At 35.2% G+C, this 13486-nt stretch overlaps 1 protein-coding gene across 2 annotated transcripts in view; it reads right to left on the bottom strand.

The window, feature by feature from the left end:
* The window catches only part of MED23 (mediator complex subunit 23), a 43945-nt gene that overhangs the window by 19845 nt on the left and 10614 nt on the right, over window positions 1-13486 (bottom strand). The window contains exons 10-16 of one of the 2 annotated variants that reach the window (XM_027056884.2): window positions 13029-13124; window positions 12467-12484; window positions 7183-7383; window positions 5449-5592; window positions 3253-3398; window positions 2014-2259; window positions 81-223 (exon numbers count right to left, since the gene is read on the bottom strand). In XM_027056884.2, the coding sequence (XP_026912685.2) occupies window positions 81-223; window positions 2014-2259; window positions 3253-3398; window positions 5449-5592; window positions 7183-7383; window positions 12467-12484; window positions 13029-13124 (994 nt within the window). The remainder of the gene's footprint in view (window positions 1-80; window positions 224-2013; window positions 2260-3252; window positions 3399-5448; window positions 5593-7182; window positions 7384-12466; window positions 12485-13028; window positions 13125-13486) is intronic. The other variant, XM_027056885.2, reaches the window with a different exon arrangement.

The following is a 13486-nucleotide window of genomic DNA, read 5'->3' as shown; positions in this document are numbered from 1 at the left end:
TGTATCCCCAGCACCTAAAAGAATACCTGTTGAATGAATGAATGGGTTAATGGGTACAAACACCAGAAAGTCTGTCTTACTGATAAATCCTTTGATGCCCAAAGACTCTATTTCCATATAGACCAATAAACGACTGTACGTTTCCACTAGGGCTGGAGCCAAGGCCACACTGGATTTTGCATGAGCAAGTTTTATCACTCTGGTAGCAATGCTATGGATAAGGCTGAGGAGAAACAAAAGAAAAGAAAAATCCATATTTTTGACATAAACATAGGATTAGTGTATTTATAGGAAACTTGGTATAAATCTAAGTTCAAAAATGAATGAGCTCCATTTTAATCATTTCAGCCATGCAGGACACCTGGTAGTGATGCACTATATAACCCGAGACGAATTCTGGTTTCCATGGTGTTTTCAACGTGCATCAGGATCCCTCTGCTCATGCAAAAAGCAAAATTTGGGTACAACTCAAAATACACTTGAATTGAAAAAAAAATAAATAAAAAGACCAGGGGCAGCTGGGTGGCTCAGTTGGTTAAGCGTCCAACTCGATTTTGGCTCAGGTCATGCTCTCACGGTTCATAAGATCAAGCACTGCATCAGGTTCTGCACTGATGGCTTACAGCCCACTTGGGATGTTCTCTCTCCCTCTCTCTCTGCCCCTCCCCTGTGCACTCTCAAAATACATATTTTTTTTTTTAAAAGACTGAAACAAAAACTAAAACACAAAAAGAAACCCAAACCTCAAAAATAATTTTAATAAAAGAACATGCATGAATGGCTTTAGTCTGTTTTTCTCTTTCAAATATGTAACTAAAACTGTTTGAGAAAGTAAACTACTTTTATTATGGAATTACTTAAAAAAAAAAATCACTGCTAAGATCCAAATGTTGGGTTCTAACGGCTTCCCTCAACTCTGTCACCCAAGCAGGTAAAGCACATGTATAATTTTACGACAATGTTTACCATGAGAAAAAGAGCATGGCTTTTCTAGAACTGATGTCCCACAGATACATTCTCTTTCACCCACAGTGTCTGATGTTTGAGCCAGTACTTAAGAGCTGAAAGACTAGAAATAAAAATCTGGATTTCTACCCCTTCTCAAAAAAAATTTAGAAGATTTAGTTACATTAGCTTACATTCTTACATTATAGAAATTAGCTAAACTGGCAGCACCATGAGGAAAGCTTCAGTCAGCCTCAATTCCTTCTATATACACACACTTCCATGTGCACTAATATCTGGCTCTCTTCCACTCAGCAGAATGTGTCACTCATTTACATTATCAGCTTGTCTCTTAAGGGGTACTTAAGGTTCAAGAATCACACCCAACAGAGCGTTTTCTGTCTTTTGGAAACCATAATGTCAATTCTAAGAGCATTCTATTTGTAATCAATACAGCAAAGGCATTATAATTTTCACATTCCTGGACTCAGCTATTTCCAGCAAATTACTTGATAAAAATGTACTATGGGTAGATGCAAAGACATAAAAATAATCTTCTAGCCATCATTATAATAGTAAGACACCGTGAATAACTCATGCCCAACAATGCAGAACTGGCTAAATATTTATATATGGCCACACCAAAGACTTCTTTGTAGCAATTAAAACAGATGTTTCTGAAAAACACTAAACCTAAAGAGGTGTTTGACAGATTATTATGGGGAAAAGGTGGTTATAACAAAGTGTTACTGTAAGAACACATTTTATTAAAAAAAACACAAAAAACCTAGCCCATAAATTCATATATTTATACATAGAAAAAAAGACTCAGAACATATACCAAAAAATTTTACAAGGCTTATTTGTTATGATGAGATTATAGCAGTTATTTTCTTCAGGTTTATTTTATATTCTAGAATTCCTATAATAAATAACTTTTATAATAAACCAAATCATGAAAAAAAATGCAACTGACCATAAAAAACACACACATAATCATGAAATCATGCCTGTACTACACCGATATCAATTCCCCAACACAGGACCAAATAAATAAAAAGAACATACCTCATTTTGGCATGAACCGTCAGTGAGTCCAGAAGGTTCATGGGTAAGGGAGTAATAGACGCGGAAGCCAAGCAGCTCGTTCCAGGAAGAGGTACTCTCATAATTCCATTTCCATAAATAGTTTCTACCAGAGCTCCCATAGGTAATGTAAAACATTCGGAATTTGTAGAGTATGCATTACACAGCAGGGCGATCTTATAGTCATTCATCTGTAAACTTTTATTTCTAAGACTCTGCTGTAGGAACCTACAATTTCAAGTACCATCAAATAGTAAAAAACGCAAGTAAACTTCCAGAAAGTTAGCTTTGTGTTTTAAAAAACATTTACTTTCATGAAATGATTTACCAATACTATCTTTATTCCTACAGGTATAATAGTTTCTGCTCAAAATATAGAGTGGTTAACGTACAAAAGTTTAAGTAGCATATCAATAAGAACTTAAATAATAATAAGCTACCAGTTAATGAATATGTGTTAAGTATTACTACATACACAGCACTAAGACTCAAATAATGAACGAGTAACTCACAAATTCTATTTATTATCCATCTGGCTAAGTATAACAATGTGCCTTCATTATAGATGTCACTGTGAAAAGATGATTGAGGAATGTCTCATAAAGGGACAGCCAAATGGAATGCGAAGTCTGACTCCCCTACAGTCTCCTATGAAGAGATCTGGGGATCCTTTTCAGAAGTTCTAGGTGGGAAGTTCAGGTATTCCTAATATCCGTGACTATCCAAGTCCTATGCTCTTTTTAAGAGCATCTTCTTTGAGTTATCACAGCTCTGGAAATGATGTAAGGGAGCACACCAGCCAGAAAAGCTCAAACAGTCCTGGCAGCCAGGGAGTGAAAGAGATCTGTCAGATCACGCTCAAATCCTGAGTGCTTAGGAAATTTGGAAACATTTTCACATACTTTTGGAAATTTAGAACTTTAATTAAGGTAAAACATGTAAAAGCAAAGATTAGACCTGGAAATTAAAAATTATATATCTGCATACATATAAACAGAATTAATTTTCTAATTGTTTTCTGATGCAGGTTATTGGTCAGTCTCTCTTGGCAGGACATGCAATTAAATATTCACCTTCACCTCCAGTGGGTGTGGGGAGATTTCTATACTTCATACAAATACCGAGACTGACATTAGTCTATAATGACATTAGGCTAATGTCATTGCCGTTTTTTAAAACAGTAATTTTAAAAAATGAACTGTTAAGCTACAAATTACTTACTCATGGTGAAGCTTTAGAGAATGAGGTATTGGAATCTGTAGCTTGGAGTTGTCATTTTGGGCTTTTCTATTGAGGTGAATCCAAATGCAAGTCATTGCAAAGGCATGAGTTGACTGGGGTTTGTTAATATCAGGAACTGGGATATACTGGAAAACAATTTGCATATTATAAGAAAGAGAAGAATTAACAAATTGTAAATATTTTAATAAATATGTATTCTAATAATCCATTGTTGATATAACTCTTTTTAAAATACCCTGTATTAATTCAGCTTCAATTGTTCTTTGACTCTTTAATAATATAAATCAGAAGATCTAACAGCTATAAAAAATTAAAACTATTACAAGATTGTTTACTTGCCAAGGAATTAACAGAAATTCACAGGTGCTGTCACAGAGCATTCACAATCATTCAAAAATTTACATTCTTTAAAAAACAGACACATTATGAAATTTTACTGAATGTGATAAATATACTGTAAACTCCGAATTTCTAAAGGTCACATATATAGTTTTCAAGAACATAGAAAAATTAAGAAATATGCAATCTAAATAAGTACTGTATTCAATATATATTATCACACACACTATACATATTGTATACTGATGGGGAAATGATATGGACATGTGGAATTTGCTTTAAAATTGTCTAGTATTAACAAAAAAAGATGAGTGGAAAGATGAAGCAAGGATGTTTCTTAAAACTACAATGATGTATCACCTCACACCTGTCAGAATGGCCAAAATAGAAAACACAAGAAACAAGTGTTGGTGAGGATGTGGAGAAAAAGGAACCCTTGTGCACTGTTGGTGGGAATGCAAACTGTGGAAGACAGCATGGAGGTTCCTCAAAAAGTTCCTTAAAAGTTAGAACTACTCTACAATCCAGTAATCACACTACTAGGTATTTACCCCCAAAACAGAAAAAAACATGAATTCAAAGAGATACACACACCCCTGTGCTTACTGCAACATTATTTACAACAGCCAAATTATGGAAGCAGCCCAAGTGTACACTGATGAACGAATGAAGATATGGCGTGCACACACACACACACACACACACACACACACACACACGATGGAATATTATTCAGTCACAAAAAAGAATGAAATCTTGTCATTTGCAACATGGCTGGAGCTAAAGAGTATGTTAAGTGAAATAAGGCAGTTAGGGAAAGACAAATACCATATGATTTCACTCATATGTGGAATTTAAGAAACAAAACAAACAAGCAAAGAAAAAAAAAGGGAGAGACAAACCAAGAAATAGACTTTTAATTATAGAGAACAAAGTGATGGCTACCAGAGGGGAGGTGGGTGGGTGGGGGGATGGGTAAAATAGGTGATGGGGATAAGAGTACGCTTATCTTGATGAGCACTAACATACAGAATTGTTGAATCACTATATTGTATACCTGACACTAATGAAAAACTTAGAAAATATTTTTTGGTGATGAGTACACAGGGGTTTATTTTTTTATTCACCCTACCTTTTTTGTGCATTTAAAAATTTCCATAATAACATGTGTTTAAAGAAATGGCAATCGTCAATATATACCATATTTTACCCAAATACCTCATCTAACAGAACAATGGGAGAACATACTAAACTCACAAACAAAAACAGACATTAACAGACACTGATGTTATTTGATCATTCAATGATTTGTATAGATCAAAACAGCTTAATGCTTTTAAAAAATTGTAAACCTACTTAGAATACAGAGAAATACACCTGGCTGGCTCAGTTGGTTAAGTATACCACTTTTGATTTCGTTTCAGGTCATGATCACATGACTGTGAGATCAAGCCCCATGTTGGACTCCGTGCTGGGCGTACAGCCTGTTGAAGATACTTGCTCTTCCTCTCCCTCCTCCCCTCCCCTGCTCATGCTCCCTCTCAAAAAAAAAAAAAAAAAAAGAAAGAATATAGAGAAAAAGCTTGCTATAGATGTTCAATTTAATTTAAGATAAGCTTCAGAACTAATCTAGTTCAATTTCTTCACTTTCCATGAATAAACTAATATCAAGAGAGACTCATGTACCATCTCATGATTTTTAGTCACACAATTGGGAAAGAACCCAGGTTTTCAGCTTCCAAATCCAGTAACCTGTTCACAAAATCACACAAAAATCCTTACACATAAATTAGACATACTCCCCTCATCACACTGTTAACAATTTGTAAAACTTACTTCTTTTTCTGGATACAGAAGGTCAAAGAGCTTCATGACAGGGAGAAAATCAGCGAGTGCATTTTTCTGAATACTTCCAGAAATGAATTGCAGGAGAACCCACATTAGATGATCTCTGCCTTTAATCAGTCCTCTCCCTGCTAACTGTAAAAGATGTTTAAATACACATCTACACAGCTGGTTAAAGAGATGGATGTAGTAAGGTTTAAAGGGAAAAAAACAAAAACAAAACCCCCACAAAAAACAGGAGAAACCCTGTTCTCCGAAAGTTAGCATCCAACTTTGGCATTTACAATACTTAATCTCAACTTAAGACACACCAAGCAAAGCCTTTTAAATTATTTTAATATTATATATAGAGTTCCTCCCTGATCCCAAAACAACTATACATATCAAAAGTTCAATGTTTTAGAGCATAACTAAGTTGATCATGTATGCAAGAGAATCAAGTTTAATATAAGATAATTGCTAAAAATCTTTCATCAAAACACAAGGAATACTTCATTATACAAAAATGATTTTTTTTTCTTTAATTTAAAATCCTTGAGGAGTGGGTATCAAAAAACACTTTTCCTGGTTTCCTGTAGATTAGAACAGAAACCAATGGTGGTGGGGGTGGCAGTGGGGGGAACTGGTGGTTAGAAGGATTTTAACAATGCTTACGAAAAATTTTCCCCCAAAAAATCATGCTGTAGAGATGTTATAACAACATTTATTTGCATTCAACATGTCTAAAACATTATGATAAAACCAACTCTTCTACAAATTTACTCGTCCATTTGTGTTCCCTGTTTTGGATTCATTGTCCCACTTTTTCATTCACTGCCAAAGTAGAAACCAGTGAGTGATGCCAGACTCCTGTTACTCCCTCTGTTACCTACCCATTACCAAGTCCTATTCACCTCTCAGCTTTTCTGGTCTTGGGCTCCTCCTCTCTTTTCTGGCTTAGGCCGTCAGCATCTCCCACCCAGATCACTGCAAAGGTTCCCTTACCCACATCCTTGCTTCTGACTTTGGACCTGTCCATTTTTATGTCTCCATCTTCCTACATGTGGCAATTAGCAGTAATTATTCCAACGTATATATGATGAGGTCATTCCCCTCCTCCATTTGCCGCCCAAAGAGAATCTAAACTCATTAGAACAAATATGTTTGTCCATGTAAAGCTTTCCACGTCTGGTCTTGCCTTACTGCCTTTCTGTTCTCACCAACACTTCCCCATTTATATTTTTCTCTCCAATTCTCACACACTTTTGTCCTTTCCAAAATGATCATCTTATTGCTATGTAAACACTTTCCTATCTTTTCCTCTTGGCAAATTTCTATTTGTCTTCAATATCTCTTTGCTAAAGCCGTTCCTGATGTCTTTAATAGGGATTATTCTCCTTTGTTTCCATTGCAGGAAAACATGCTTCCATTATGCAAACTATTATTGTAATCAAATTGTTTATATCTATATCTTCCCATAAGTAAGGAGCTCCTTGAGGGTACTGTAGTGCCTTTTCATTTTGTATCCCCTGGTCTTCGCACTATGAATATGTGGAATGAATGACTGAAACCAATATTTACAGTGACAAGAAAGTGGAAAGTTTAGAAGCCATAAAGGCACTGAACAAAACGGCCATCAGGGCTCAGAACTTCGGCCACTGCCGAAACCACTAGGCAGCGTCGATACCAGTCTAAAGCCGACCAATCGACAGGTGAAGTGGCTCCGACAGGACAGTTGGTACTCACCTTCTGATGAAGAGAAAGGACCATATGTGGGAAACTTGCAAACTGGAAAAGCACAAAGAAAATGAGCTGACTCGAGAGGTGCTGCCACAGGAGTTGGCTCGTTCCCCCATCGTCAAACTTCTCCTCGGTCTCGGACCGCTCCATGGCATAGACCACCAGATCCACCAACTGGTCCTCCAGCACAGGGCAACGCTGCTTGTGCTGTAGGGCAGAGATTAGATACAGTATTCCAAAAGCCTCCCGGTTAGTTTCAGAAGTTTACCGGTTAATGGGCATTAATTGTAACAAGAGGCTGAGAAGCATGGAATGAAGTTGAACTTAGAAAGTTAAGGTTAGGTTTAGTCTATTAAAGCTGCATCACGTTACATTATCATAGAGGATGAGTTCCATTACAAAGATTATTTTTCAGATCTCACACAAAACAGACTTCCTATTCACTTTTAACTTTTACTACAGACATCAGACATCACTGCTTCAATTTGACAAAGGGTACTGCACAGCAGAAAATTTAGTTATTTATCCTTTGAAAAAAAGATAATTTAAAAAGCATAGGAAATGAGGATAGTAGTATTAATTTTCTATTCTAACTCAAAATATAAGAACCCCAAATTTCCAAGAATCAAATATTGTGAGGAGAACAAACAAGGCAGTGAGAATCTATGTATTTTAAAGCAACCACCACAAGTTTACACTACCTTCACACACAGAGATAAGATATATCTAAATAGCTGCCAGATTATACTCAGTATGTTTTTCGCTGTGTGGTATTGATCCTGACATTGAAATGGAAACTTCCTCTACTGAATAACCGACCTCAAAGTTAATCTCTGCTCTTCCTTCTTAAAAGCCAAACATAATGCAGCTTTAATTTTAAATTAGACTATTTTAAAATCTAAAACAAGAAAAAGAATTGAATTTAAACACTAAAATGAAAATGCAACTTCCCTTTCTAGAGGCAAAAAGATTTATGCTTTTAAAGTGATTTAAAAAATATGCTTTTACCAAAAGAAATATGTTAAGCCATATTTTAAGCCATTTTCATATTTCTTTTATAAAATATGTTATATGACTTAATAGCCAGGCAGTTGGAAGCCTTTCTAGTGAATACAATTACTAATACAGATGCTTTCCTTCTAAGCTTTAGATGTGATTATTAGTCTTTTGCCATGAAAAAGGGATATGATTTCTTTAAATTTAGGGAAAAAATGCAAAATGGGGACGGATTTGGGAAAAAAACAAAACATAATGAATAGCATCCCCTCTTTTGCATGCTCTTTGCCAGCTCCAAACTTGTAAAGCTCCAATATAGCTGCACTTTCTTAAAGCATGCAAATAAAACAAACATCTATCCGAAACAGTAAGCATCAATGGTTGTTTCATATTTTTTCCAAAACACAATGCCATGATCACAGTTCAACCACATTACAGGTTTACAAATAGCAATATTAACACCACCAGTTGGGACTACAGTACTTTCCCTCCAAATGTAATTATCATTATGAAGCAGAGCAAAGTGCAACAGACAACACTACGAACTATTTCTTAAATCAGCATGCAAAACTACTGTGTACAGGGCTTGAAATTCACTAGTTCTGCCAACCACCAACAACCTAAGGAATGTGTCAGACAACACAAATTTAGAGTGAAATCATTCAAAGTATACAAGAGTCAGAAAAATTTGTGAAAAGAAGTAAAGCCAGGATTTCCAGTAGGAATTTTTCATTACTGATGGGAATTTCCTTCTAGTTTGGAAACTAACCAATTTGTCATCTACTCCTCCATCCATGATGGTCTTCCATCAGTCTGCTTCGGGGAAAAAAGAGCAAACTAAATAAAATTGGTTTTTAGCACCTGAGTCATTTTGGAGTTTCCCTTTTTAGTATTAGCTGTGTGTCTTTAAAAAACCAGACTTTTACCTACATATTTTTAAGGTGTAGTAATAGTCATACAGTTAATGACTTAAAGAGGAAAACCAAAAATATTAAGATTTTGACAAAGTAAGAACAACTAGGAAATTTACAGTTAAAGCTGACGATCTTTCAATACATACCACAATTCAAATTCCCTCTAAGTTTTCTGTTAAGAATTAAATCAGCCTGGAATCTCTATGACATCTAATGCCCTGGTGTCTGAGTGTGCCAGAACATTTATCAGGATTAACTCTGTGTTTCCCAGGTGTTTTGATGAAAGCCAAGGATATTTCTCAAACCAAGTTTCAAGATAGGTTAGTTCCTCTGTTTATTTGCCAATTTTATTAATACAAAAAAAAAAAAAAACCCTGTTGAAATATAAAATGATCTACGCTAACTACTTTAGAATAGTAAGTTTGGCTTTAGTTTTCATTACTAAAAAATAAGTACATTAAAATTAATACTCTCCACCATGTACATTATTTTACAAAGTGGAACAAATGAGAATTTGTAAAGCAGTTTAATGATCTGATAAAGATTATCAATCACTAGGCTATGATACTTCTGTAAGCCAATGGATGCTCTATGGCTATTCACAACATGCTTTCTGAAAGCTTCTGTAAATTTAATCCTTCGAGATCTAGGCATTTAGTTGAATTAGCTAGTTTATATCATATTTACATGAATATTTAGTTAAAACTTGTTTTAACATTAAGAATCTAAGTTCAGTATCTTACCATTTCAATTTCTGCATGATAGCTCAAACTGTATTGGAAACTTATTTAAAATTTTCAGCTTTGGTAAAAGCTAAAAAGGAGGCACAAGGCATTAATAGAAATACTAACATTGACCTCCACTCATGCCCCTGATTCTTTCTCACCACTATTTCAAGTGGCAAATGATAATGCTTTTCAGTCCAAGTAACTATATCCTAGATTAAGTGGCCCCCTGACCCTTTTGATGTAACAGTTCTGGTACTGCTTTTGTGGCAAAATTTTAACATACTGTACTTAGGTGGGTTTAAGTTAATTTCAAACCATTATTTCAGTGCTAGAAATCAATTTTAGAGCAATACCTATTCAGAACAAGTTGGGAAGAAAAATCCCTTTGTACGTCATTTATCATATTCTCTGCCAATCAGCCCTATGCCAGTTAATACCACTTTCAATGGTGCCTTTCAAAGATAATTGAGTGATTGGTCTATCACTGTCTCAGGGTAGCCAGAGTTCACACACCACCACATAAGAGCTTGAGGGGTGTATCTGTTATATAATGTTCTTCTTGGGCAGAAAGAACATGAAGCTGTGTGAACATATAAAACAGGATTCTTCCACTGGGAACACTCCACCTTGCTGGTCACAGAACTGGGCTATTTATGACTTTTTGAATGTGACCAACTTTAGGATAAAATATAGCCCAATTCCTACTGGAAAATGCAATATGGACAGCTCTTAAAAAGTTTCAAGCTTTGAGTAAATTATTGCATTGCTAGAGAAAGGACAAGAAAGTATAGTGCAGGATATAGTTCTGTAATGATAAAAGATGTGATAAGATAACTTGTTTATTTTTAATCATATGCCTTATACTTTGTATTCTCACTTTCTACTCTACTTTCCAGGTGGTAAAATTAATATATCAAGTCAGTTCAGCATATATCTTCCATCTACAAGTCCATTCACTACAGAGTTTTGTACCAAACAATTACTGATGAATTGTGAACTTTTGACAATGTTTACAGTGGGACCAATACTAATAATGTTCTGTCAGCATTTCCATTATAAACTTTATTTTTTACGGATTTATGTCTTAGTCATAAACTTTTTTTAGGTTGAAACTTGTTATTAAAATAATCAAATCAGAAATACTCTTCTATGAATTGTTTTGTCAATTTCTAGTCTGAGAAGAGCTGCATCCCAAGAGAAAAAAGCTAATGATAGCTAAGGCTATCTGGGGGAAGGTACTCGCAGCTCAAATGACCATGGGTACATTTATCCACCAAACTGTAAAAAAAAAAAAAAATTGAGTCAAGTATGACTTAAAGTTCATTGCAAAAATTAGTTTTAAGACATAGCATGAAGCATTCTTTCAAAGTTGGCTGAATACTTACCTCTAACTCAAGTGAAAGCTGATCGGAAATAATGACTTGCTATTTAAGATGTTAAATTGACAGATTGTGTGAAGTGACTGTCAGGTACTGTAGTGTGAGGCAGTTCAGTTTCACATGAACATAGGCTTGTCCAAACAAGGAAACTTGGTAAATTTTTCAGAAGAAAAAACTTAAAATAATAAAAGAGATACTGCTACTAGGGTGAGGTTTGGCATGCAAAGTTTCAACACTGAGCAAGTTTTATGGCCAAGCTATATGTCCTTAAAAATAGGGCTTTATAAATGGAAGCACTGGCACAACCTTCACTATAGTATTGCAAACAGTAACGCTATTTTATGTAACCTAGACAAGAACGTCTTTTTAAAATCAAAAAGCTGGTCTATTTTAATATGTTGGGCTCAAAAATTTTTAACAAAAATAATTGGAACCACTATTTTGCTTAAAATCTCAAAGGTGAAAAGTCCTGGAACAGACTTGGGACTGTATAAGAGTTTGGTTCATAAAGTTTGGCCATAGTGTTTTTCTCCCACCACAGGTGAGCTTCAATTGCAAGGAGCCCACTCTAGGAGGAGGACACTTCTGGCAAAGACTGACAAAGAAGGGTGTTTGTCAAGCAGGTGTGGGGTCACCTAAGAGTGTGACATTTCTTAGTCAATCCCCATGTTTCCAAAAAAACCTTCCCTGCATAAAGTTTACCACTCCAACTTTTAAAATAACGTATCTCTAGTAAAGTGCTTTTCCCTCTTTTTTGTTTTGTTTTTAATTTGTTTTGTTTTAAGGCAAAGCAATGTAAATAGTTTTATAGATGTTATTTATTTATGTTTTAATAATCCGGAAAGATAAAGGCCACCACAAATCTTTCCATGTCTGAAAATTCCACAAGGCGAGCTTTAGCCCTAAAGTATAAAAAAAGAAAAAAAAAAAAAAAAGGAAAATGGAGTGGGAAGGAAAAACCACCCATCAAAAAGTGACAGGTGTTATTGTGTGCCAGGTGTTGTCTCTTTTTGTTAAAAAAAAAAAAAGGAAAAAAGAAAAAAGAAAAAAAAAAAGAATATAAAAAAACAAACACCAAAAACCAAAACCAAAAACAATCCACCAAAAACAACTCTCATATCCCAAGAAGAAATTCGTTTTAGTGGCCTTGGTCTCAGCATGGTCCTGCCAATTTCAAGCCCCGACCATACATGTATTCTCTAAATGGAATCAGTGGCTACAAAGCGGCCAGCGTATCGTTAGTCACAATACAACAGTAAGGTTGTGAACATACCTGAGCAATGTTCAAGGTCTAGAGCATTGGAGGATGGGCAGGACAAGACAGGACAGAACAAAAATAAAGGAAGAAAAAAAGAAAAGACAAAACAGTGACTATGAGGCCAGCCTCAAGGAACCCAGAGTCAGCACAAACCCTCCCACATGTTAAACCACTAAAAACAAACATACACCAAAAAGGGGGGAAAAAATCAGCAGCCAGGCCACGCTGAAGATACCAAGGGTTATAAAAATAGGCACCCAAACAACAAAAAAGTCAAAAATTATGGTTAAGTCATGTGTAGGTTTCTCTGGCAAAAGGTATACTTGAAACTGGCCTTATAGAAAAAAAAGCAATGCAAAATAAACCAACTTTTAAAATATCTCCTTTTTAATTTAAACATTTTTAAAGCAATATATAAATGATAGGAACAATTCATTGTTTAATAAACCACATATTAAAAAAAAAAATCACCAAATAGTTCTTAACTGTTTTGCTCAGTTAGCTCTAGCAAAGAAAAGAGAAAAGAATAGTGCAGATTCTATGCAGAATTTACTAGGTTTCCAGCATAGTACAGTACCTGCTTATTTAAACCTAGCATATTGCAGACCATATCCCTGGAATAAGGCTGCTCCAATACATATCTCAACAAAGCAGTCTGTGGTTCAAACAGATCCTTTAAAGAAAATAAAAAAAATTATTGCTTCAAGATCAAAGTAAATGTTAATTCAAATAATTTGAAATTGGGATAAAAAAATCCACTAAAGGCACTTGTTACCTTCATACAGTAGGCAGTATCTAGTGGAAAAAAATCATAGGATTTTAGTGCTTACAGTTAATCTGACCCCACCCCTCATTTGATAGGTGATAAAACTGAGATGAAGGGACTTGCCCAAGGTCATACAGAGGCTAAATTTTGAAATGACTTCAGTTACAGTCACATGAAAGTCTTAAGCATCACTGTAAGGAAAGAATCTTCTCCTCAGAAATCTAACCAAAGGAATGGAGGCAGTTTCCAATCACTTTCATAGTGTTAAT

Source organism: Acinonyx jubatus, chromosome B2 (genome assembly GCF_027475565.1).
Source record: "Acinonyx jubatus isolate Ajub_Pintada_27869175 chromosome B2, VMU_Ajub_asm_v1.0, whole genome shotgun sequence".
NCBI lineage: Eukaryota > Metazoa > Chordata > Mammalia > Carnivora > Felidae > Acinonyx > Acinonyx jubatus.
Note: the sequence above shows the minus strand (reverse complement) of the source record. Positions and strands in the feature narration are given on the sequence as shown.